The sequence below is a fragment of the Scleropages formosus genome, chromosome 19 (assembly GCF_900964775.1).
Source record: "Scleropages formosus chromosome 19, fSclFor1.1, whole genome shotgun sequence".
Taxonomy (NCBI): Eukaryota; Metazoa; Chordata; class Actinopteri; order Osteoglossiformes; family Osteoglossidae; genus Scleropages; species Scleropages formosus.
The window spans coordinates 13,217,848-13,245,455 of record NC_041824.1 but is presented as its reverse complement, the minus strand read 5'-3'; the positions used below and the strand labels follow the sequence as shown (position 1 = coordinate 13,245,455).

Sequence of the window (27,608 nt, the reverse complement as noted above, 5' to 3'; positions counted from 1 at the left end):
TCTAGGATGACAAATATAATTCCCATTACACAGTGCTTCATATTCTTCAGAGAACTCCTACATCTAAGACTCCTGTAGTTTCCTTCCCTTTCACACGTTGATGTGAAGGGCACCGCATTGAAAACAGGGTAAACAAAGAACAAAGGGCTTAGCCCAGTTACAATTACCATTAAAAAGAACAGAGGCCAGCCCCTTTAAAACAAGGCACAGACACCTCTGTCTGGAAGTATGCAGGTTTGCACTTGTGAGACACCACTTTTCAACATCTGAAGTTCACATGAATAACTTAAAAGATACGTTTGACACTAAATAAAATGAAGATGAAGACAATGTGCAACAAAGGACATTTAATGATTTCTTGAAAATACAGGTTGGGTTGAAAAAAGTAAAATGCAAAAGTACATGGCGGACAGAAGCACAACTACAAAATCCTTTGGAAACCTCCAAGCAGGCATCCCGTTTTCCATCCTGGTCCTGTCCAACGGAAACAGTACAGACGACATGTGGCTGCAGGGCTGGTGCTTGCCACTAGGAGGTGTGCTGGCTAACACAGGAACATGCACACAGCAAACTGAGGGGCAGCCAAGATCGACAACTTGAAATGCAGGTATTGAGATCAGACGTGTGTACTGACAGCCCCTACCATAATGTATTGATTTGTTTATACATGGAATGCTTTCCCAGATTAATTGCTTTTAAAAGATCCTACTATTAAAATTGTTTCGTTTACATTTGCAAGAACCAGCTGCCATTCTTAACTTCACGTCAGTCAGCAGTGTGCTTCTCATAGCTGCAATTGCAACGCAACTGCAGTACGACTGGCTGCTAGGTAAGAGGCGCAAATCACCTGCCCATTAAACCAGGATTCCAAGAATATCGGAATAGTTGGGGGGGGGGGGGGATCTCAAATTTTTAACTGGCTAAGTAACAGTTTCATGTATTAGCAATTACAGCTACTGAGGACTAGCCTGCAATGATGTGTTCAGAGCATCAGGCGGACCAGCTAGATGTGGTAACCTCAACAACCCGCACCCTGCCTTGGCCTGGATAAGCAACCCTAAAGTGCTTTCAACAGTCACATTCATTCTTAAAGGCAGCCTTGAATATGTCTTATGGCACACACTGTCTGGGTCTAAGTTGGAACAGCTCGTTGCAGAGACACGAGAGCTGCTGTCAAACCGACAGGCTATCTGCACATTTGACAGATCCAATTTATGTCTGAACAGAAGTGCAACATTTGCAGGTGTGTGCATTACCAGTTAGTGTGTGTTGTGTGGACAAATAACTGAGAATGCAAGCGATGGATTGTGACCGAGAGCGAACAGAAACTGGTTACATGAACTGGACGCTAAGGTTTACGAACGTGTAGATGCCTGCTGAACGTGCATCTCTCACATGACAGTGCCCCCTACAGTCACACAGGACTCAGACACATGGACAATGTTGTCGGTCAGTTTGATACAAGGTACCTCACACAATGCAAGAGTGGACTCCAAAAAACAGATGGGGTAACATTTTAAGAAATGTATTTTTTTATAAAAAAAAAAAAAAAGCCACTTGGGACAGAGGCCTTCCTCAGACCTCATCTGAAAAGGGGTTGTGACATTTCCCCACAAACTCCCATCTAACTTCCACTGTCTGGTGTGCCTGCCTGTCATTTCTGCCAGGCCTCTGCCACATGGCCACGTTTCTGTAGGTCATGAGATGGACCTCAGGGTCAGGCCAACAGCATGTAACGAGCTGAAGGAAGTAGGAAGACGGACTGAAGGAGAGGACATGCGCCCATCGGTGTTCTCCCCACCGTACGGCCTGGTATACCAGTGAAGAGCGAGAGGAGGAGAGGGAATGGCCAAAGGTGGGGGAGATGCTGATGCTGTAAATCCAAGTGGTTGAGGACATCTTTGTCAGGATACTAGAACATGTGCAACAGTCCAAGAGGAGTTGTAAGAGTTACAATTAGAACAGTAATAATAATAATACTAATAACAACAGTAATAAAAGTCTTGAGGTTTTCCATGGCAGCTGAGTACAAAGAGTGCTTTTCTCCATGCACCCTCCCTTTGGAGTCATGCTCCACATGATCCACTCTGCTGCCAGGACCGGCACACGTACTGGTCTGCTGGTTCACCTGCGAGGGTCCAGCACCTGTGTGTGTCTCGCACTCAGAGACGAGTCTGTGCCTCGGGGACGTAGATTTCGATGCTATCAGCGCTCTCTGTAGCAGAGTTTTGCCGCACCGATGCAGCCCTCTTGGCTGCCATCAGCCTTTTGCGGGCCTCCTGCCGCTGCTTGTCCGAGTCGCCACCGGCGGCCTTGTCACGGCCCACCACCGGCTTGACCTTGGTGGGTTTCTTTGGCACTGGGGGTGGCTGCTTCTTTTCCTCCTTGGGCATGTTGCATGGCAGAATCCACCGGGAGAAAAGCCACGTGAGAGAAGACAGAAGCAGCTTCTGATGTTATTTGTTCACACTGCTGGATATGTAAGCTAGGGGATAAAGAGCTACGTAAAAGTTACAACCTGCAGGTCTTCATGTGAGAAAGCACAACCTTTTGTGGCAAGTTCTGGATGCAGAAAAGCTACTTCTAAGTCTTCTACCGCTTCCTCAATGCAGTCAGAATTACTTAGGAAAGCACTCCATAACCTGCACTAGAGACTCATGCTGTTCAATCACCTATGACTTCTCACTGATTGAGGACAGCACCCCCAGTGGGAGCAGCACAAGGGGGCAAAAAGAATTAGGGGTTGGCATCATACCTTCCTGTCTGTGGAGTCTGCCAGCTGCCAATCATTGGACTTGAGCTGGTAGAGTTCATCAAACTTCATGCTAATGTCCTCAATGGAGAGCTGGAGTAAGTCCCAGAAGCCAGCGAGGTCCTGAGCAGTGGGCCGTGGGTTAGCGGTGACATTCTAGAGGAGAAGCAGATACACATTTACTTTTAGCCCATGTTTGATTCACACATTCATAAAGCAGGATCATTTTACAGAGAGCAAGTACCTTGATCAACAGTACAACAGCAGGGATCTTCCAACTACAAGGCAACAGTTCTACTGTGTCACCTGTTGATAACTTGTGACTAGCCAACATCATGCACCCCCATTGACAGAATGGGTGAAATTAAATTCAGCAGAGCAGACAAAATGGGGGGGGGGGGACTGCCAACATTTAAACGAGTGCCAACAGTACTGAGCTTTCAAGAGCAGGACTCCAGTCAGTGTTAAAACATTTCGTCATCTCCAACGATAGGGGGCACTCTTCAACCACTCCACCAAACAGGAAGCTTGCAACAGGCCTTTCCCAAAGAGGAAAGCGCTTTCTAGGGTGTTAGAGTCAGTAGACAAAGAATGAACAGCAGAGCAGTGTGGCAGTGTGTATAACCACAGTGGGGTGGGAGAATTTATATAAATAAAAAAAAATAAACTATGCCACAAACAAATATATATGCTGTCTGGCTCTGGAGTTTAAAAACCACTTCAAATATGTAATTTTTCAGATTTAAAATGTAGCTTTATACAATACTGTTTTAAGTACGAGCCCAAGGTCTTGCTTGGGGGACGTTACTGTGTGATTCATCAACAGCCCACCTACTTGCCAGTGATAACAGCTTACAAGTATCCTGCAGCACGAGACACAAAGTCTACAATAATTCTCTGACTCAAGAGCATGTGTGGTACCATCGAGTTTTTCCAGGGAAGCCTGGGAACCCCAGAAACCTCAGGAGGACTCATTCCCCAAGAGAATGATCCTTTCGCAACAGACAGGCGCGCGCACACACACGGCTGTTCTCGGCATTGTTTCCATGATGCAATTGCTGCGGATTCCAAGCAGATTCCAGAGGTCAGATGCCCCTACATTCCTGTTCCATGAAGATCATACTGATGCTCACTTAAGATAGCCTTGTTCAACAAGAATCTTGAAGAGGTCTTTAAAGAATAAATACTGAAGCACTGGAATTCTGGATTGTATAACTCACATGTGGGACATTTACTCATTTGCTGACACTTTTCCGTAACGCAATATCAGATGTTACCAGAACTTTTTAACCCACTTATACAGCACTGTTGAAGTACTCCTTTGCTGATTGTAAACACTGCAAAAGATTTGGTTTAAATGACATGTCCAAAAGCAAAATTTGGGGCACAGGTGGGGGTGGCATGAGTTTGCCATGCAATCCATTCTGCAGGTGGTCTCCCACGAGAGATGAAGGTTCCCACCTTCCTCTCCCAGCCCCTTAAAGCTGTCCTACCTGAACTCTGCACCCAGACCTGCTCAGGAGTGCGACAGTCCGCCATCACTGGGCTGCTGTCATAGCAACATGAAAGGTCTGCGAAAGACTTGTTTTCGCTTCAAGTCTGCGTGGCAGAAAGTGCTTTACAGCCATCAACTTATTGCTGCATCCAGTGAGAGCAGACAAAGTTGCAACAGCAAAAGGTTCACCTTTTACTTTCTTCACAATTCTTTTGACTTACTATGACAGCAACTGGTCCCCTGTGCAGTCAGCGAGGAGTGAGGTTATTAGTCTAAAAAGCCAAACAGTAGGACAGATGCCTCCAAACAACAAAACATTGGCCATTTGTGAAAAGAAAGTGGGCACGAAGAGCGGGTTCACTTACCAAGTTTTGGTCACACAACCCTCGGAACTGCTGGAACTTCTGGGACATGAGGAGCTGCGCACTGCCCACTGCACTACGGATCCTCCCCAGCACTGAAACACAGTATTGTGCATTAAATGACTTGGGAGGAGATACAGCAGTTACCATCAGCAGGAGAACCTTTCGGTTCACCAAACTATGCTCTCCTCTATGCTCATCCTCCGAACATTCAGAAGGCAAAACGCTGACAGAACAGACAGTGTGCAGTGGATACAGAACATAACCCGGCTTCCAGGTGCCGCTGTTATCGAGAAACCAGGTGGACGAGTCCTGCAAGAGACTGAGGTAACAGATTCAATGTGTAGAGAGGATGACCTGCGCACAGTCCCTGCAGGGAAAAAGACACCAGGACACAGTGAGGCGGCAGCAGGTAAAAGAAGCCCAGGATAGGGGTACCGGTGTAGGAAAGGAACACAGGTAGAGAATCACCACTATAGTTCCCCACAATCAAAATATCAGGCTGCAGCGGAACAACGCCAGACACCACACATGGTATCGGCCATAGTGACGCGCTCCAGAGCAAAACGAGGATGAAGGAGGTGCCTGTAAAGGTAACGCAAATAAGGTTGGTTACATGTGCAAAGGATCAGGACCAGAGGACCCAAAGCTTTATGGTAGCTGTTGAAGTCGCACCTCTGGCCAAACATCACCCCTCAAACATATCAGGACTTTCATATCAAGATTTTAATGCCATTTTGGCTTTTCAAACTATACCATGCAAGGCTATGAACACACTTCGTGTGAATATTACATGCTTTCAAAACAGAACACTTTTTCCTCAAGATTTGTTTCACTATGTATGAAAAAGCGTACAACAGAGTTGCGGCAGTGAAGATGGAGCCGTCCAGGACATCTGATGATTCAGTATCATTGATCTTATACCCATGGTGTCCATGTTAATCAGTGTCTGGCAGCTACACACTAGTAAAACTCTCATCATGGCATCGTTCTGCTCTGCCGTGCTGCATTGACTGGCTGAAGTGGACACAGATTCACACCCAGTCTTTCCCAGAGGAACAGCTCGAAACAATTCTGGAAAGTCTCCATGCAGCGCTTTACCATTTACGGGGTTCTGCCAAGTTGGGTGGCTTTTCTGGCCTCAAACTATAACCGAAATTGAACAGTGTAAATGACTGTTTTGCCATGTTCTAGTAGGACTCGAAGTATGGTTCATTTCACTGCTGTGCGTGACAGGGGGGTGGCAGGGAACAGTTCCCACTGTGACAGTGGGAGTGGGCAGGAATAAGATGCGGGCAATTCCATGCAAAGTAGTTAAGGCCAGGATGCTTACCCTCCTCAGAGAGCTGGTTGTCTTTGGTCTCCTGCTCCATCTGCTGACACCATCCCTCCATACGTGCAGTCTCAGCCTGCAGCAGCTTCAGGAACCAGTGACCGTCCCGGCGGCACGCGAGCCCACCGGTCTGAGGAGGGCCAATAGGCCCAGTTCCGTTGCCATTGCCGCTGCCGCTCTCCAACCAAGGGTCCGGCGGGGGCAGAGATGAAGGGTCCAGCGCTGGGTCCAAGGTTTCTAAGGAGGAGGAGCTGCTCCGTGTGGCTGTGCGGTTGGTCAGCTGCCGTTTGGTTCCGCTCTCACCATGACCCTGGGCTTGCGGTGTGGACTCTCCCTCCAGCGGCAGACTGGTGCTGTTAACCATGCTTTTCTCCATGGACTTAGAATTGGGAAGGTCCTGCACATCAGAGCCCATTTCCTGTTTGGATGCCATGCTGCTGGCCTGGCTGAGTCTGAGAAAACAGGGTTAACCAGGCAACATCAGCAGCTGAAAAATAGCCATAGAGCTATTGCTACAGCCACACAGGCTCCCGCCTGGACCACAACCGCGTTTGTTACAGGACTTACTCTGGATAAACGTCAGTATTAGAGAATGACTGCAGTGAGCTCATTACTGAACTGCACAGGGGAGACCCCACGCTTAACAAGCACATGGATGCCACTCCCACCACAACTGATCCCAGGAACACAGTGGTCCGAGTGTGCTGTTCACTCGACTAAGAGCTGCAGAGGCCTAACGCAGGTAAACATCCCATTAAAATCAGAGGAAAAAGTATAATTCCACCGACAGGCTCAGCCAGAACTATGCTCTTTCCTTCCTGTTAGCAGTCAGGGCACATGGATGGTTTAGGGGGAAAGAAAAACCACATGAGGAAGGGTGGCCCTTTCATCGGACTCTGCAGGGAACCCACTATTCCAGACTACACCCAGACACAAAGCAGTATGCCATTATAAGGAGAAGTGCCATGAGACCATAACCTTCCAAAACAGAGGAATTTGAAGTTGAAAACAAGGCTGTGTACTTTTACATATTTGGTAAGGGAAAAATGTAATTCATTGTTATGCTCTACGCTAGAAGCTGCTTCTAGCAATGTGTGGTTAGATGTGTGTCAGCTTTCATCATCAAGCATCGGAGGAATTCTTGAATTTGTAGACACCCTTTCAGAACTTCTTAGAATTTCCTTAATCCCCATCACCCGTTAAATACTGTAACCCTTTTCCTTTGCATTAAATTATATACATTTATAGTCTTAGTGCACCATTCCCGTGTCTAGACCGCTGTGACCCAGTGCTGTTTTACCGTTAATCAAAAAGTAAATAAATAAAAAGGCCTTTAACAGCCACATTATGCCTTTTTGGGTCGGAGTCTCAGTTGAAGAAACACGCACACAAAGCGTAAATATTGCGGCACTTGAAACCAGCGATTAGACTGGTGAAGGGGAAAGGAAACACCCACATGACAATCTGCACTATGCACTTCTGGGATGTGGAAGCCCGTTTAAAATGTGAAAATATGACTAAAAGCAGAAGGTGGCATCAAGTTAAAACGTGAGTAGGAACGAAATAAGGATTTTGTGGCACTGAATATCAGTATCAGTGGAACTGGTTAAAAAAATGGGGGGGGGTATGGAACAGGATGGGCTCTCCACTTACTGCCAGCCGTCTTCCACCTGAACTCCGATTGACTGGAACCTGGTCAAGGGGGGCGTTTCCTCCTTTTGGGTCGGCAGGATGCAGTCCACCTGTTTGCCAGTTGCACCAAACCGGTGTTCCGTTAGACATACTAGGCCCTGGAGGCCAAGAGATCACCCAGATGCATGGAAGCAAACATTATGTTGTAATATGTACAGCAGTGCACTTTGCCTCAACTATAAGCTATGGCACCTCTGTCCTTCACAGTCCACTTCTATTCATAGATTGTCATTCAAACTATCATTAGCACCGTTGGGGGCTTGCTGGCTGCTGCAGCAGTAGTTCTGCAGAAAACCAAATTACGTTCAAGAGGAAACAGGATTATTCTGTTACTGTCACTCATCGTATGGGACCAGTTACACAGGCAGAATATAACATGTGGCTAAAGAGACATCTGTAACAGTGCTGCGATCAATAACCTGTATGCCGATTGACGATGAGAGCTTCCTCTTAGGCACCGGGTCGACCTGGGGCTCTTCAGCTACAAGGGTGTCCGTAGGCGTCTTCAACGTTTCGTGCCGGAGCTCCTTGGGAGGGCTGCTGGGGGCAGGGGGCTCTGGCTGGACGGTGACAGGCTGGATAGAGCAGCCCTTGGCCGGACCGCTAGGCTGCAAGCTGCTTAGACTGTCGGAGGAGTTGCTGCGCTGGCAGTGCGTTTCATTCTTGCGTTCTTGGCTGTCCAAGTAGTTATCCTGCGCCGACTCGGTGCTGCTCTGCACAGTCACCGAGATGTAGGGCTTGGAGGCGATGCGAGGGGGCACCGGGGGGGGCGTCCTCTTGCAGGTGGTTATACACGTGGAGACTGGAGGGGGACACACGGAGGGTCGACAAGTCAGTGGAGGAACCTGGAACGGTGGTCCACACAGCAAACACGTCCACTGGCAGCCACTACAAATATCGGTAGTCATCCTTGAGCGACCCCCATTCAAGTTACAAGAATTCAACTTTAGCACCCCTACTTCAGCTTCCAAAGCATTTCTTCGCCTTTATGAGGTCCAAATTTGGATTTTGCACACATCCTGACAACCGAGCAATGCAAGAAATTTACATGTATTCATTTAGCATATGCTTTTTGCCAAAGCAACACATGGTTAACTAATATTCAGCTGACACCTTTATCCAAGGTAACTCACACTGTTAGACACATGGCACTTAAGTCCCTACAGTCAGTCATTCACACCTTTATACTGCAGAAATGCAGAGACGCACCAGGCAATTTAGTCACCAGTTCACCCGAGACACGTCTCTGAACTGCGGGAGAAAAGCCGCACAAACATGGGGAGAGGTGGGGGTAGGGGGGAGCATTTACATGCGTATTTATTCTGTGTTTTTGCAAACAAATCGAGGATTATACATTTTTTCGTGAATCAAAGTTTTTTATAACATGTCAAGGTTTACATGGTGAAAGGGTTAGACACCTTTTGGCTTTCTGACTTAAAAACAGAAGTGTACACACACAGAGGCTATTCTGAGCAACCAATATGAAAGGCACATCTTTGGACCCTGACAGGAAACCTGCGCTTTGTTACGTTTGTGCGCGGTACGCAACAGCTAGATGGGAGCAGGTAAACAGTCGTACGGTATCAGAGTAATTAATGAAGGAAAACTGCACTGTTGTGCTACGATAACTAAGGTTAACCGCAGAACTTGTGGATCAGGAACACAAAACTATCATTGAAAGTAACAGTAATTACATGTTGCTTCGGCAGATGCTCTTCAGCTTCTTTTGAACTATACCAAAGATACGACATTAAAAAGCAATAAACCTGCTACTTTTTCCTTCCTCCTTTTTTTCCCCCACAAGGTATTTAAGACCAAGTTTGATCATGAAATTAGAAGATATGTCTTTCCAGCTCTTCTGGAGCAGTTCCCACACAAGTAGGAAAAACTGCATGTTTCTCTTCTCTCCAGTTTGTCCAATATAGGTGCTGCCCAGGTTATACACATGTACTCGCACTTACCGTATATACAAAATTTTTTTTTTTTTTTTTTTTAACCAACTTATACCTTTACATTCATGCACTTGGCAGATGCTCTTCTGCAAAGCAACATACAACTCAGGAAACAGAAGTGCATCCCCATAAGATAGAAGGCTTTGATATCTACCTACCCTTATTTACCTACTTAAGTGACATATGAATAGGAAGATGGATAAATAAGTAGCACGTGGTGAGGTTTCAGAAGTCTTCAACAAACTGGACCAAAAAGATGAGCGAGTTTTTGCTTTTATGACTGTTGAAAGGGACTCAGCAGTCCCGAGGGAGAGAGGGAGGTCATTCCACTACTTTGGGTCCAAGACTGAGAACCAGTGGGTTTTAGAGTTTGGATTTCTTGTGATGAAGATGAGTAGGCAGCCAGAGTTGACTGATAACTACCTATTTTACAAGAGCAATTCAGGTAAAATACCTTTGTAGTTAATCTAACCACTATGTTTCCCAGCCTGCAAACATGCAAATGTGTTCACTACTCCCAACCTCCTATCTGGCCACAGCTGAGCAGGAACCCAGCAACCAGCTGTCAGAGCAGCTCCTTCACCGTCACTCTGATGAATTCTAACCGCAACATTTCACTTGTTCAGGAGAAGAGTCTTTTATTTAACAGCACTTGCACAGGCCACGGTTTTACATTTATCTGTTAGGACAACTGGACGCCTTGCAGCTTACTTTTTCCGTTTAAACGTAGAACCCAACTTTGGGGAAAACTGCAGGCCTCTTCCTGGCGCCAGCAATGTTTTTGTCACAGACGTGCTTTCCAAACAACACTGCGGCCCTCAAAACCAGAGAGAGTGGTGAAAGCTGTCAACACCTGCACAGCAGCGCTCATGAGGACATTACAAATAAGCGACCGTTTTCCACTTGTGCTGAACTTTCCACGAGTGCTCAGTTCCCCCAGGGACACGTTCGTAACGCACACTCCAGAGCGAGCCTCCCCGCTGCTGCTCACGTGGCGCCACCCGGCCGAGCCGCCTCGACACACCACGTTACACAAATTACAAATTCAGTTCATCGTTAACTATTACTTCATACCTTTGTCTCAATACTAGATATTCACTCTACAGCATGGACAGTAATGGGTAGATGTCAAAGTATGCAGCTTTGACTCCCACATTTTTCTGTACTTCCCATAATCAAGGTACCTACCCTAAAATGACCCAGTTGTGTAAATGAGTAAATCGTTAAGTAGCTTAACATTTTAAGCCACTCTGGAGAAAAGCGTCAGCTAAATGACCAAATAAAAACAGCACCTCACTCAATAGTACTGGGGGGGGGGCTTCTCAACTAAATTCAGTCCTTTTGCAAGGAGACGACAACGTGACAACTATGCAACTTGCTGCACACCAAGTGCGTATCTTCCATATTCCTGTTGCAAAGTAACGTGTGTTTTCCACAGAGTGATAAGATAACCGATTGGGTTTTCTGAGGCAGCAAATGCTACATTACAGATTTGCAGCAGTGCACTCAACACCACAAACGCAGCGAGTCTCCAGGACACAGACGGCTTCGAGATGAGCGCCGCAACAGCGATCGCATTGCACGCAGGAACGCGTGGCATTGTCGCCATGCAACCTCACGTCATCCTTGCCGCTGTATAAACGGCGCCCGTGAGATACCTTGCAAAGAGCAGCCGAGCGTCACTGTGTCCTTCCTGTTTACAGAAAAGCATGCGCTTCAAGCCGGACTTACCTGCAGAAAGACTCCTCAGAAGCAAAACAAAGGGCCGATAATTTCCCGTCTGTCACACGTTAGGTGCCCCCACTGTGAGTCTACTGGATGCTCATCCAGCAACCAGTGCAATGGAGCTGCAGGGAATGGGAGGTTTGAGGGCTTGTCCCTGGTTCTGCAACATAAGCAGCTTGACTCTTGCCAGTCAACAGAAAAACAAGGCCAAACCACAGCATGGGGGGAGCATGGCGAGCTGGCTGGGGCTAGCAGATGTCCCAGTGGGGGGGAATGGTGGTCCAGCGAACACCCATAGGAGCGTTTCTTGCATGTACCACGCCACGCTGCCTCGCGTTGTGCCACACGGACTACGTGGTCCTGGACACTTGGGAGTGCACTAAGTCTTATTTTCACCAATACACTTAGGACCTTGTTCCCTCTCCAGAACAAGAGGAGGAAATGTTTCCCTTGACCCCCTCGAACCAGGAGTATAAATCCCAGCCTTGGACAGAGGAATTTTAAACCAGCTGCAAACACAGGAGGAACCAGCACTAGTTCTGCACAGAAGGCATATTTCAAGACTTCGATCCTTCTATCCACCCCCACACACACACACACACACACACACACACACACACAACCTGACCGGAACATGCAGTCAGTCTGGCTGCCTTGCTAACTTAGTCCCATGTTCCCCATCCCCCCTCAAAAGGAGGCAGCCAGCTGCAGACAAAAAGGGAATATTGTTAAAACAGAATGAGAACAAAATTCCTGGAATTCCCAGAATGGATGAGTCTACAGCAGTTGATTTATGTTCTCTAAAATGACACATGCCAGCAATATGCACTCAGTCACAAACCACATGCGCATGCTAGTCTTAGGTGATGCCCTCAACCCCTGACATCCCCCTTGAGCCACAGATATACCAGACAGCCAAGGCAGCAAGGGGCCGATTTTTCCCAGTGAACTGGCTGTCATATTGGCAGCTCTAAGTGAAGTAGGGAGAGAACCCAAAAAAAAAAAAAAATTCATAAATGAAATCTTTTGGGGAATGGGGGGGCCATGTGTATTGAAGGCTGGATCTTAGAATTTCACCTGGAAATTCTATTTATTAGCTGGAAGTTAGCTATGTGACATTCATTATGTAACAGCATCTTATTGTAAGACTACGTGGCCATCAAGTCAGCGTATTATGAGTCATTAAAGATGACATTTTAGGGATAGGGGACCAACTCATTTTTGTCAAGTCCTTTATTCTAAATGTGCATAAGTTTCGGGTGACAGTACAAATCGGCCACATTAGGTGCACTGTAACAGAAAGCACCCGGACATACAAGAAACTCGTATCTCACAAAAGCTTTGAGTCAGATGACTGAACATACGAACAGAAAATGGCCATTAGCAATTTCCCCTTGTAATCTGTCGTCACTTTTCCCATATCTCTGATACAAATTGACAGCTACATAGTATTCAGAGACTGCACCACTTGCTGTAAGAAAATCGAAGGCATAGTTCTTTCATTTCATTATCTTTTCTCCTCAAGCCTTTTTTCCCCAATTCCCACTCGTACGTTTGACTTCATATCACCAGCTAACATTACTTGAGAAGTACGATACACAAATGAAAAAGCTTTTAACAGATTCACAATGATACAAGTAAAGAAAAATGAGAAAATTAAAATGCATTGACAGCTCTAGGACGGACACACTGCCTTGCGGTCGGAAACCACATTGCTTGGAAGTGTTGTTGCCCGTAACCAGGGTAACCACTGTACTGTCAATAGCGGTCTTGGTCACCTTGCCGGCATGACCAGAAGACTACCTCCTACATGGAGGCACAGGAGGCAACTGGTCCTGCTGAGACTTAGCCAATGATCTCAGCAACGGTCTCTGCAAGATTAATATGACGAAAAGCTTTAATCTAAGAGTGTGACATGACCACACATAACTGCGCATTTAGTAAGCGGCACAGTCAGCACAGTGCTTAACTTCAGATTTTCCTCTTGTGCAAGCATGTTGAGCAAACAGCGCTTCACCAACAGAGCAGAGCCTGTTGTTCAAAGTGTGACTGTACAAAGAAACCCCCAATAATTACCACGAAAACATTAGCTTATGCTTTTATACAGCAAGTAGTATGACGACACAAGGACTGCGCCGGAGCCCTTCGGGTCCCTTTTACTCACATTTGTACCGGCTTTCTCATTCATCTCACAGCTGTCGGACAAGAGGCTTTAATTCAAGGCTTGTAGTGCAGTGCAAGCGGCAGAAAAGCCATTAGTGTGGACCACAAACTGATCGGGAGCCAATCAAAAAGCACAAACAAACAGCAACATTGTAAATGTATGGTTTTCTGTAGCACATGTGATTACATCTAGAATCAAATTCATTAGTTTAGCTAATGCTTTTTCTACCCCCAAATATGTACCACTTAAAAATCTTCAGCTGTTTCTTTTCACTACAGCAATTCAGGGTAAGTACCTTACTGAAGGGTACTAGAGCCAGAGGTGGGATACAGACCAGGATCTTTAGCGTGGAAAGCAGCAGAACTAATGGCTATGCCCCTTGTTGCCCGACTAATGCAAAACCCTTCCTAATCAGACAACAAATGGAAAAGGGAGGCTGCTTGCTTTGTTAACCACAGGTGAAGGGAAGCCACAAACACTTCATTACCATTAACATTGCATTTCCTATGAGATGTACATCACTTTGGAGAAAAGCATCTGCTAAATGAATAAATGTACCATCACTTGGTGTGGACACTTGCAAGTGGTCATGTCTTCAATAAATACAAATCACAACTTGGGTAAGTTATGATTCCAAAGGAAATTGCTCTTGGTTATAGCATCACACACACCAATGTATTCAGTAAATAGTCTTAATGATTTCATCTTAAAACCAAATTTAAAAAAAAAAAAAAAATTATATACTGGGTAATGGATCCCATTGACAAACTGCTTTTTTCCCCCCCATGAAAAGAAATGATAAAGAATAAGCAAAATTTGCAACTTGTTACAAGCACTTGCTTTGTTTAATGCAAACCAAGTCACAGCCAAGGCCAAGTGTGTACTTCCGGCACAGCCTTCATTCATGAGCATGTGCTGGAGATCTTCATGGGACAAGGAAGATGGTTTGTGACCAAATGACCTGTGGCCACATCTTAGGGAGGACCCAGCTGTTCCACGCAGGAGCGCAAAGCACACCACAGCGCTGGTATCCAAGTGATTTCTGAACAGCCTCACTCCTTTCAAAGGGAAGAGCCTGTATTACTCTCCAAAGGCCTTCCAACAACTCTAAATCAAAGACAAACCCCTAATCTGCTCATCACATCATCGCTTGTATGAGGAAGCGCCACTTCATCTTCTGAAAGAAGAGTACGCACAACTTTATATGCTGATGCTCTCGATGAGGAAGATCCTGCTGGGATTCGCCCGCTGAAAAGTATGTCTTCGGATATCAGCGGGCCAACGAAGAGGAGACGGCTACACAATCTCTCCTGCTTTTCCAGCAGCCGTTTGAAGACAATTACAAATGCACTAACAGACTGATGATTGCATAATGGGACAACAAAGAAGGAGTGTGATGTTAGGATTGGCTTGGCAGCTGCAGCCTCCAGCAACAAACAACCTGTAGGCTTACCAGAAAGGCGCCGACATCTGGCTCAGGTTCAGGCATGTCAATGGGTGAGGAATACGCGTGTTCGTAGGCCTTCCCAGCAGGCCCGACTCATTACCAGGAGCTTCAGACTTTTTGTGGAAAAACAAACAAAGACGCACTAACCCATATGAGGACACGGATCACTCGGTGCAGTGTCTGCTTGGGTTCTCGCACGTTAAAGGAAATGCAAACTTGAACTTTAAGATTAAATACAAGTCATATACACATGATGGCTTTGTTACACCAGCTGGGAATGAACAGCAAGAATCGCAGATATTGGTCTAATTATTCTTCCACATGTTGGAATAATTATGAAGCTGCGAATTACAAGTGTTTAAAACCTCGTTCCCCCCAGTGGTACAGCAACATTGGTTACTTTAAGACCTATTTTATGACAGTTACGCATTTTTCAGATGTTTTCTCTAAAGTGATACACAAGCAGACAAAGACAAGTATGCATTTTATTAAACGGACTGAATTAACCACCTCAGCACTTGAGACCAACGATACCTTTTAAAGGTCTTCCGGTACTGCGGGGTGAAGTAATACCAGCAAATCATCCAGTGATGAAGCCTGGCGATTCCAGAGCTTCCTCCTGTGCCGTGAGTCATTTTAACCTCCTGTTTGCATGCTGCTGACACACCACAGACAAGCCTGCGGAGCAATGACACACACGTCGCAGAACAGGCGTTTCTTGACCTCCCTACACGGTGAAGCCAAACATTTATGGCTGGAGCAGGCCTACCTTTCCTGGACACAGTCCCCTCTACTTTCACATGGACAGCTTTTTAGGCAGGCAGACACACACACACACACAATTTACCTTTACAGCAGGCAGACAGATGATGAAACACAGATTAACAGATTTAGAACTGGTAACTGACGGTACTGGTGAGACTGGTAGCCCAGAACTGCTCAGCCAAAACATCCCAAATTTAACAACCCATAGATCAGAGGCTGCTGGAGCAAGCACTTGAATGAGGGAGGTGCGACGGCCGTTTACTGGTGTGAGAGGCAGAAAGGCGCAGAGGTTAACGGGGGTTGACGCTGCGGGGGGCCTTGCCCTGAACCTAAACTCCAAGCATGCCTGCTATACTGGTTCCAACCTGGCACAGGCCCACGATTACCCCCTCCCCCTAGGCCCACTTAGGTACTTGTAATCTTTCACAAACACATGCTGGGGGATTTGCACCATGACCAGCAGACACGGGACGGGAGGAAATGCAGATTAACAGGACATTTACAGTGCACTTACACTTACTGCTACAAATGCCGTGATTAGAGTCGGGCCAAAGAGCGCCTGACTGGGAACACGACCCATTTTCAGAGGGGTTTCCAGCAGCACTGGAGGCGGTCCAGAGCACCAAAGGGCTAGCTGGAGCAAAAGGAAACATCCGGGGAAATTCAGAAACTACTTTGTTTTGGACCCAGAGCAAAAAGGGAACAACCCTGACAATGCATCATCTGAACTAGCTTTTTCACATCCCTGTGCCTTTCAGATTGAGGGCATTTGAAGTTCAGTGACCTTTTCTTTCACTTTTTGCCCTTCATGTTGCAGGTTAGTGCAAAACCCTGGGTAGCACAGATTATGGTGGAAGAGGGCTGGTACCTTCTCCGCAGGTGGACCAACTGTAGCCCTGAAGTAGCAGTGACCACCTTCACTGCACTGATGCAGTCACCTGTGGGCCAATGTGTGTGTGTGTGTGTGTTGCCCATGTGCTGCTCACACTGCAGATAGGAGCACTATCATCATTTTGCAGCAAACGCAAACCCTTCATCATGCTTGCTTCTAGAGGCAGCAATCAGGCACCCCGCACAGTTCAAAAATACTTAATGATCTAACTGTGGCTTCTCATAGATTTCCAATAGCTGACAGCTGTGAAAACTGCACAGATTGACCTTCAAATGCAGCCGCTCGATGTGCATATGACAGTCATCATACCTTAAGTCTCGCCCCTCCCAGTCATATAACCGTGACTATGCTGTGCAGTTGCTATGGACACCGCAACCCTCGCAGCATACCGTTTCAGGGACGAAGACATTTGAATAACAGTGCCGTCCTTTACAGTCACTTCCTCTGGTGCACACGTAACTAGGAGCAAATCGATCACAAACTGCAATGCGGCAGCTCTCCCATGAACCTCCATTTGTTCAATGTCTCTAATCCCACTTAGAGAAATGCTGTACAGGCATGTTGTAGAGGAGAGCTGCTAAGCATTAAAAAGAAAATGCATGAATCCATGTCGAGCCAAAGCCAGGATGAATATGGGGAGCGGTGCGAGTGATCCGACTGCCGTGCAAGAGCACATTTCTGCTGGACAAAATGCTCCGATACAGTCGCTGAACTCACGAATGGTAATGCATTCATGCTAATCTGCACCGACCAGCCAAAGCAAATATTCTGATGTGCAGAGGAACTAGCCGAGACACTGCCTGCTCCCAGCACTCCAGCTGGAGGGCTTCAGACTTTTAGGGGCTTACAAGCTTGGGCTCCCGAGAGCCGACCGAATGCATCCGCAGCAAACAAGGCTTATAGGCAAACTCACCGCGACTGCTGCATGACGGCTTTCGTACCGTCACCGTAGCAGCAACGGCAAACAACTGATTTTCTTCACCTTGAGGGCACTGATGAAGTCCAACTGTTTGCTGATGGATGACACTGCCACAAGCAAGCTCTGCCGATTACACCCTCCTCTGGGGGAACACAAGCCTCTCTCTACAGCAGAGTGATCGAGGCTTTCTCCACACAACAGATGTGAACCTTCAGTTGGATGGACAACAAATGAGAAATGCAGCACTGGAAGGGGACAATCTTTTTCCCTTGCTTGTGCAAACGGCACGTGAGGTAGAGTGAGGAGCAGAAGTCCACACTTGAGCTTGATCCCTCCACTCCTGTTTCTGCCATATTCTAGCCACCTTCCAGGCAGAAACCCACCTTCTTAAGGCAGTTTTTTTACATTTACATTTATTTATCAGATGCTTTTCTCCAAAGTGACTTACAGATGCCATGTAGTGTTACCAGCCCACACACCTTATTCGCCAAGGTGATTTACACTGCTATACACACTACTTACAATGGGTCACTCATCCCTAGATCAGTGGAACATACTCCGTCACACACTATGGGTGAACTTGAGCAGCATGTCTTTGCACTGTGGGAGGAAACCAGAGCACCCAGAGGAAACCCACACAGCTGGTGAAACAGCAGCACACATTACCAAAAAAAAAAAAAAATTACTAACTGAAAGCAGCTAGATGTCTGGTATGAAAGAATTTATGCGATTCAAATTCCAGTAAACTGTTAGTGAAATGCAAACACACCCAGTTGAACCCAGCCAGCAGACATAGCTCTGCTTACTCAGAGCAACAGCTAAACGTGTACGCTGGGAAAAAGCAAACAGGGCTATACTTCAGAGTCTAACGAGCTGTTTAGGCTTGGGTAATATTTGGAGGTGTTGCGGTCAAATAAAAACCATTTTCCAGGGAACCCATTGAGTGTGTAAAAATTGTCAAGACAGAGGCGTCCCAGAAATAAAAGTAATGAGTTGGTACCCTTCACAGAAAGACTAAAATTTTCCATTCCAAGCCAAGCAGCAGCATCTCAAGACTTTTCCGCCGTCGCAGAGACCTCAGATGAGTTAACATGGTAAATGGAGTGAGAATAAAGAAGGGACTTCACAACAGTGCAGGGCATCGGCAGGTTATGAGACATTCTCGCTGGCAGGGAAACAGGGCACCAGAGATCAAAAAAAACATGTCCACTGTGTGGATATAGTTGAAAAGAAGGAGCTTAGGCTGTTGACCAGTGACTTTAAATTCCTCAGTGGATCAGCCCTTTCCATATGACTGCATTCTGGTGTGACATGTGGTCAGACTCCTATTTTACATGCCCACAGTAAATTTGTTTCAGCAGATGCCACTCCTGGCAACAACAAGGAAGGGCTGCACCAGCAGCAAGCTCCTGATGCCTAAGCAGCTGCATCGAAGGACCTCTGTCCATGCCTTAGGAGACAAGGTCCTCATGGAAACATGGAGCAAGCAGATGCCAGGAAGTCACTCAATTACTGGTTGAGCTCTTGATTCATGAAATCCACCCTCAGCGGAGGAATTAATTCCAGGCTGCGTAGCAGTAAAACACACGGGAGGCTAAAAATAGCCCCCGAAAAACTGGCATCGTGCTCTAGATTCCCAGAAGACAAGGCAGAAGGAAAGCATGCTGCAAATGTGGGTACCGTGCTACGCAAGGCAACACCAGACATGACAACTCCAGTCTTTCCAACCACTCCTGCTACCATTGTTTGAAACCAACACATTACTTACGCCCAGAAGGGATGGGCAGCCACTGGTTTGTGGACCACCCAAGGCTTATTTTCCCCTCACTTTGGGTGTGATTGGGAGTTTTTTTGTTTTTCTCCTCACTGTTGCCAGCTGCCTCAGTCCATTGTTAATTATACATGTTACAACTAATTTTGAATTAATTTTAGCAACCTTGCTTAGCACTACAGCCTTGTTCAGACCTGTGTGTCACTCTGGTTAAAAGGCTTATATTAACTAATTCAGTTCTAATTTAATCTGATTGCATTAGATCATAATCCAAGTTGTCAATATCATTTTGCATTCACTTTTGTGGGGGGGGGTGTACGCAGACAAGAATAAATACAAAGATGTGTTTGTGTTTTCTACGAGTGTAAAACGATCAAAGGCAGGAGCGAGAAGCTGAACTGAATGTTTCACACTACCAATTGTGTAAAGCAAACAAGTGCACAATAACTTCCCTTCACACAGTGACAGCGCAAACTGTGCTGAGCTCCAGGTGAGCGAAGACTGGACACGACAGGTTCAGCCTTCAGACGCCACCACAGTAAGGCAATGATGGACAAAGTAGCTCAGGGGTTCGAGACACAGGAGACCCAAGGCAGAGCGCTATACTGCCAGACTCATCAACACAGCCAGACCAATAGTGTACACATTACCTTACACGTCCAGTTGTGTGCGCGTGTGTAAGCTTCACCACCCGAGGCAGAGATTCGCTCCGCACTTCATAGAAAGTGAAAGCAGCATTCCTGCAATGAATATCAGCATCATGCAGAAACTTCACAGACATGCAGTTTAACACACGGGCAGGACGAACACACACACAAAAGAACAAGTTGAAAACTGCAGGACACTGTGTGTGTGTGTGTGTTCAGAGCAGACAGTGACTTTTCAGCTGGTTGTTGGATTGATTGCTGCAGTAATTTAACATAGAGCCAACAATTTCCTATGCCTTTGTTCAGTGTGCTGTGAGAGATAAGCCTTTTATCAAAATAAAAGGAATTGAATATATACCACTAGTTAGGAAAAATCAGTTATGGGCAGCAGGTAGAGCACTGGTTCTCCAAGGTCTCGTGTTGAGGATTCGATGGGAGGAGGTGGAATTGAGTACCTCCAAGGTACTCAGCCTGAACTGATACGCTAACAATGACCCAATTATATGCAAATGAGCCACAAAAAGTCACGTGCAAAAAGGCACAACTCTGATAATGTAACAGCAACCAGGAAGGTGACAGAGAGCAAACAACAATGAGTAAAGTGGCTCAAGAGATCAGGCAGTCACTTCACACTCACATGTACAATGAGCTGTGGCTGCAGGCCAGGTACATGCAGCACACTTTTACACCTCTTTACACTGCACTCCTGTTATGTGGCCAACACAGCCAGTCAGTCCAGCTCCTGTATCACCGCGGTTCTTAACACTCAGCAGAACAGCATGAATCACTCTTTAATACTAGTGCTTCCCAGGCTGAACTACGGACACTTCCTTCACACAATAACCGTTCCCCCCCCCCACACTGTCCCCATTTCCGCAAGTACAGCGCCTCGTCTCCACGGGAGGAAGGGGCCGCATCGCCGCATCTGGGGAAACGCGCCTTGTTCTTAGAGCGGCGCCCGGGAGCGGTCTGCGAAAGGGGCGTGGCCAAGATCAAAACGCGCCCGGGTGCGGCGCCACGCCGCGGCCACGAGCGCGCACTGCAGCAGGGCTCCTCGAGAGCGCGCGCTCCGGCACATCTCCCGCCAGCACGTGTCTGCGGGCACGCGGACGGCGCCTGATCCCCGCGAGTCGTTAGTCGTCTCAGACAGAAACGTGTGCGGGCGCTCGTAAACGTGGCTTTTTAACTTAAATGCCGCGGAAAACGAAGTGACACAATTGCTAGCAGTTTTTTCCCCACACAAAAAAAATTCACACGACTACTAGTAGTAGCAGCTCGACTGTCGACACAGATAGAGGAGGAAGGCGAGCTAGAGAGAGAGTCGACAAGGAAGGAAAACTCGACACGCCGGCCACGGGGTGGATGTTAGCTTCACCTAACATACCCAGTCACTGAAAGCTTTGGTCGTGCTCGGCAACCCGCCATCTCTGTCACCTAGGCTACTGCTGGAAGTGAAGTGAACAATATCGCCACAACAAGCGCGTAGCCGTAGATACTAGTAGGCGCTCGCTCGATCGGAGCGACCTCACCTCATTCCTCCACACCACCACTACTAGTAAGTAACTGTGCGAGTGGTGCAGCGCACAGCTGGCAGGCAGGCGATTCATTCGGGCGATCAATGTGTAGTGTCAGTGCTCCTGAGTGAGACGCCGGTCCACGGAGCGCTCGGCGTCAGCATCGAGCATCCTGCCGGAGAGCTTTTTCACGTCGTTCGCGCCTCAAGCAGCCGGTACTCACTTCTATTTTCTGGTTTTATTCCTTTTTTTTCGTGTAGCTCCAGTTGCTGCAGACGCCCGGCGGAATATGTGTAGTTCCCACCTCAGCAGCGTTCCACGTCCCCGACGGGAGAACAGTGCCAATTGGAAACACCTTGGACACACGGCATTGGAGTACACTTTACACCAAAAAAAAAAAAAAAAAAAACCACCCACATAAGCAGCATCACCTCTTAAAGGCGCCTATCGTCAATTCACCGTCTCCGCCAATCATCTTACGATACATCTATTTAGTCCCGCCTGAAAAAACGTCACAGACACAGCTGACAAATCGCTTCATGCGAACGGCTCGTTTTTTTTTTTTTTTTTTTTTTGTACAGCCGCACCATTTATTGGACAGCTTTCTGTCAGTCTCTCGCTATTATGAAGAAATATGCATGTCCCGCCCAGCCAGTTGCCCCGCCCCAAATGAACCTTCTAATGCAGTGTTCCTGTACTGCTAAGTTAAAACTTCTTGTTTTCTTTGTGTCACTTCAAATAATCTCACACTTTGTATTTGTAGATGGTGGGGCTATAAGCAATCAAGTGCTTTAATAAGTGTAAAAGACATGCAATGTTCTTGCTGTGATTGCATACCTACATGGACTGAGGTACAGGAGGATTTTACACAATCATGGGTGTACATAGTTGTGTTTGACCTGCCAAAGCATTCCCATGTGTCTCCCCACCCCATCTTTCTCCATTGGCTGGTTGTAGCTCCCTCTATCAAGTTCAACACTCTAGTTACGGCCTACAAAACCATAAATGGATTTGCTCCCAATACCTACAAGATCTGATCAATTCCTGCACCCCAACCAGACTTCTACGCTCCTCCACCTCTGCCCCCTCGGTGGTCCAACACACAAGGTCCAAAGTCAAAAGCATGAAGGTTCTCAGTTCTGCTTCCAGTGTGGTGGAATGATCTCCCTCTCACACTCAGAACTACTGAGTCTTTCCCAACATTCAAGAAAGGTTTCAAAACTTACCTCTTTGGGACTCACTTCTCCCCTCCGCTCAATAAATTTGCATTACACTGACTGTCACTCATGTGATGTTACTGTTTTCTGTTAAAAAAAAAAATTGTTCAACAATTGTATATGCAGCAACTCATGTGATGTTACTGTTTTCTGTTAAAAAAAAATTTGTTCAACAATTGTATATGCAGCAACCTGCATTCAGGTTCATACCGTTTCCCAGTTAGTACTGGTTTTGTTTTCAGGTTGTTTCTATTCAGCTTTATCACTAAACTCAAATCCAGCATTCAAAAGTTTTTTTTTTAAATAGATGAATGCAGTATTAGAAAAAAAAATCCATATTCCAATGTACGTGAACAATACTTATTTTGAGAAAATACCTCTCTCAACAGTGATGTGAAAAATACCTCCCACTCAAAAGGGTACTTTGTTTCTGCCAGGTTTTCAAGAATGGCCAAATCATTGTTCATTGTCTATCAGGAGAAAGATGCATAGCAGCATAAATATAATCTCCTCTACCCTCCCACATAACTCACTGCTCAGTTCAGTTGCAGGGGTATCATGCCTTGTTGGGACTATTGGACAACCAGAAAAGGAGACTTTGGCACCTTGACTCCAAATACCCTGACAGCATTGTCTTTTCATTGTCAGCCAGACATTTGGGCTACATCACATTCAACTGGATCCCCGTGGCACAGCTGATGTGCAGTTTACAGATAGCCATCAAGTTAACCCCAGAATAACAGCATTTATTCAAGTACGGCAGCATCCAGCTTGAAAAGAAACATTTGGAGCAGATGAGCCAAAGTATTTCAGACTCCTTCCCACCAAGCCCTTCACATCTGTGACCACACTTTGGCTGTCAACTTGATTTGCTTTCCCATCATTATGAATGTGCCACATTTTGCCTTCAAGATACAAACCCCTAGTCAGCATGTTTCAGTGTAACATTGGCCAACATACAGTATGTACACAATATTTTTGTTTTCACAAGAGCACAGGGCATAACTGAAAACACTCAGCAGGTGATGAGTTGAACCCAGGAGACCAATAACTTTCCATCAGAAAGAGAAGCATGTCCAGTCATGTGGCTGAGCACACATGTGAATTAGTCCCTGTCCATGATTCTCTGTTCCACTGAATCCCTTCATTAAAACTAGTGTTCAAATGCAGAGTTGTGGTATTAATTTACTGAGGATGGCTGCCGTTCAAGCAGCTTCCAAATCTACTTTTGGAATTGGTTCAAAAGCCCACCGTTACTCTTCAGACACAATGTGTTTCAGTTTACCATGTTAACGTGTGAGCAAGAGGGTGGCAACAGAATCATAACGGATTACGAAGGTCACAACTTATTGAAACACATCGATTAGGATGAAAGGTTTGCAAGCCTCCAGAATTTTTCAAAATCCACTCTAGAACAGTGATTTCATCAAGCTCTCATCTCTGTGCATTTAAACCACCCATTGTTATATGGGTTCTATAGGTATGGATTTGCAAATAAATTTAAAAAATTCTGCTTGAAAGTATGTGAACCCTATAGAAATGGTCATTTTTGTTATATATAATGTTAAGCTTATGAAATCTAAATTTTAAACTTATAAAATGAATATATGATTATGATTTACACACCTGGTTTTTGTTGACCTATTTGTTTTAACCAATGCACTTTTACACCTCCACTACTTTCATTTTTCCGCTATATGCATCAGTCATGGATTGATTGTTATATAGGTATTTTACCATTTTTTTGTGGTATTTGAGAAAATTTGTTTGGGGTTTTTTGATGGACTGGGAACACATTACTATTTTTCTCATTTAAAATAATCCTTTTGCTATCCAAAATTATCTGCACTGTTTTCAGGATGGGATTCATTTAGTAAATCCCTGTGTCCCCACCGCAACGCGGATTGGTGCCCAGAGAGCAACTCCTGCCCAACAACACATCTATTTTCCTGCACACGTACAAATAAAAATCCCTTCCCCGGTCAGGAAGTGTAGAGTCTCCTCGGACCAATCACAGGGACTTAAACCCGTGGGTATATGAAACACAGCAATTTTTAACGTACCATTTTATATCTACTTCCCCCAAGTTGTCACTTAAAAAGCGCATTGACATCTTTAATCACAAAGTAAGCATTTGCTCTTGTGATTCACTTTGGACACATAGGACATCAAAACTTACATCGCCGATGTGGAACTGTCACTATAACTACATGTTTCATTAGGTTTTGTTCAAGATCACAGCTCAAGCTTCTGTAAAATCCATCAGTCGAGAAACCGGCAACTGTCTGTTACACTCACTGGTTTTCGCAATGTTCACTGTTCAGTTCAATATTCAACTTCAATATTGTCACTCCTCCTGGACGTAATCCGGAGTGGACTCCTAGTCACCCATAAAGATCAAGCTGCAGTGTGCTCTCACATGCTACCTCACAGAGGTACTCACTGGAGCTGGAGCTGTAGGTGCGTACAGTGGTGGCAGTGGGAGGGGGTGAGTCGGAGTCCAGGGAGGCTGTGTCCTCGTCCTGCGAGCAGCCAGCCTGGATGGCACGCAGGTAGCTGTGGGAGCGAGAGCGGAAGCAGGTGGGCAGTGGAAGGTCCAGCACGTCCACCTCTTCAGTACTGGTCCGGCGCAGCGGTGAGTTTGGACAGGTGTCCTCTTGTGTCCCGCTCGTCTCTGTCTCCTGCACCTGAAAGAGCACGTGAAGTATAGGCTCAGGTAGATAGATGCCCAAAAGCCGCAGGCTCAACATTGCGCATCATGTCTGGTCCGGCAGGTCTGGAGGCGGGAGACCTCCTGTGCCGGAAGACTTCATCAGCGCTGTCGTCAGAAGGTAGGCGAGGATTTGAAGGCAAGAGAAAGCAATTCCACCCACGGGCTGGAAAGGCAGCTTTCTGGAGGTTTGTGTCAGCTAATTTATCTCCAGTAATGGGCCAGCTGAACAGCTTTATAAGGCAGACACTCTGAAAACATTTTGTAAGACAGCCACATGCCATCTACCAAGCTGGCATGTTACATTTGTGGTATTTCCAATTTCAGAGACTAATTAAGATGTTTTAGCACAACGGGCAGCTGTGCAGCTGCAGAATGAATGTTAAGCCTAAAGTCCACTGAACCTGTGTCTTCAGTGTTTTAATTGAGCCCGTCCAAAATGCAATCCCCGGACTGTGAGAGAAGTGATGGGACAGCAGCCCAGCTTTACGTCGAGGGTATCATTTGTACAACTTGCGTATTCGCTGTGCACGTTGTCAAGACGATGCCCTCTGACAGCAGCACTCTTGACACATCACAGGGCTTGAAACAGCAGTTTGACCTGCCCAAGTGCAGTTGGAAAGGCATCCACTTGATTTTGTTTCTTAAAGCTTGGTGGGTTGGAAAGAATGAAAACGATTAAAGATGATCGTCTCCTTTCACAGATAAATTGATTCCTCTTGTGTTCCCAAACCAGTGGTTGGCTGCTTCACTGGGCTCGCCATGTGGCCTCCTCTCCCATCCTCTGCAACTCTTCTTGTAGCTTCTTTGCTAAAAAGTAAGGTTTATCATAGAGTCCAAGGCGTTTCAGCAAGAGCATAAACGTTATAGGAGAGTCGCTGTGAACGAGAGGCGGAACAAGGGATTACATGACTCACTGGGCGCTACTGCGTGGGGGGCACATGCAGACAGCCGAGGTATTGATGGAGGATTTCTGGATGTGGGAGCTCCACTACAAGGGGGAAAGTGTGAAAACAAATGTAGAACCAAAATACAAACATAGCGCAAAACCATCTCTTTGAAACCTTGATATTTGTTGCAAAACACGAAAGTCAAGATGGACAGCGGTGCAGCCCACTACATCATTGTCTTCTGTCAAAGCCTCTGCTGCACGCGGATGTTCTGAGTCAGAACAATCCAGATAACGGGCTGTTCCTCCTCTCCTGCTGTGAACACATATATTTCAAGCTTCTCCTGTTGTGAATGAACTTGTGGAGTCCTGTGATCAGTCCTGCTAGAACTGAGGTCACTGGCATTGCATATGGACTTGGCACAACCATCCTCAACCACCTGGCTCCGCAGCTTTGAGCAATGAGTGCCGCGTGCCACCATCTCAATGAAAAAACAAGAGCGTGCAGCGTAGACTGTGGACGTCATTTTCTCTGCAGCGTTTACGTCGGGAGAGACGTGAAGCACATCAACCCAAGGCATGTTTTTGGAAGCCGGGGCTGCATTCTGAATAAGTCCGACAGTACCAGTCGGGGGAGAGGCAGCGCACCAGGATTAGAGGGAGTCGAGTGTCCCAATTTTCCCTTCTTGAAATTACTTTCTGCTCAAAACATCTCCCTGCTCTTGCCTGCCCCCAACCCCTGGCTTAGATCACTGTTTAGCAACTGACATTTCACACTGGCATTTGGAATACTTGTCCAATGTGGTCACAAAAAGACGTCAGTGCCTCCAGGGCAAAGCAAGTCACAGGGTGACACTGCACCCTCCGTTCATTACCGTTGACAACTTTTTTCACCCCTAAGTTAGAGGGTAAGGCATTATCCATGATTAATTCACACTCTCGAAATCTACTCTATTGGATTATCTAAAAACCTGCAGAAACTTAGCCAAGCGCTGCTGAAATGTGAGAGGGTATTAGCATACCGGATGTCGAAAATTAAGGCAGGGTTTGAGCTTTCTTTATGCTAATGGACCTGGAGAAGAGCTCAAACTTGTGCCCAGCTAAAGCAGGTTTCAAGTCGAGCGACCGTGAAAAAGATCATACGTTCATTAGCGAGAAGACGATGTCTGTAGGGTGAGAATGAGGTACCTCGTGCAGTAATTATCACCGTGACGTCCTCAGTGAGAATGGAATGGAGAATATTTTGTGTGTTAATTGAGTCCCACCCTGCGAGAATCCAGAGATGATTGGGGAAGAAGGGAGGGTTAATCCTCTATCAGCCAGAAATGGGCTGAGCTGCACAGCTCTGAGTAGGACAGTTGT

At 46.4% G+C, this 27,608-nt stretch overlaps 1 protein-coding gene across 2 annotated transcripts in view; it reads right to left on the bottom strand.

Moving 5' to 3' along the window:
• Positions 1 to 1,539: 1,539 nt before the first annotated feature.
• The window catches only part of LOC108939110 (disks large-associated protein 4-like), a 135,586-nt gene continuing 109,517 nt past the window's right edge, over positions 1,540 to 27,608 (bottom strand). For both annotated transcript variants that reach the window (XM_029246327.1, XM_029246328.1), the window contains 7 exons: positions 25,091 to 25,334; positions 8,054 to 8,436; positions 7,596 to 7,684; positions 5,943 to 6,394; positions 4,613 to 4,704; positions 2,756 to 2,908; positions 1,540 to 2,384 (listed from right to left, as the gene is read on the bottom strand). In XM_029246327.1, the coding sequence (XP_029102160.1) occupies positions 2,163 to 2,384; positions 2,756 to 2,908; positions 4,613 to 4,704; positions 5,943 to 6,394; positions 7,596 to 7,684; positions 8,054 to 8,436; positions 25,091 to 25,334 (1,635 nt within the window). In that variant the 3' untranslated portion in view covers positions 1,540 to 2,162. The remainder of the gene's footprint in view (positions 2,385 to 2,755; positions 2,909 to 4,612; positions 4,705 to 5,942; positions 6,395 to 7,595; positions 7,685 to 8,053; positions 8,437 to 25,090; positions 25,335 to 27,608) is intronic.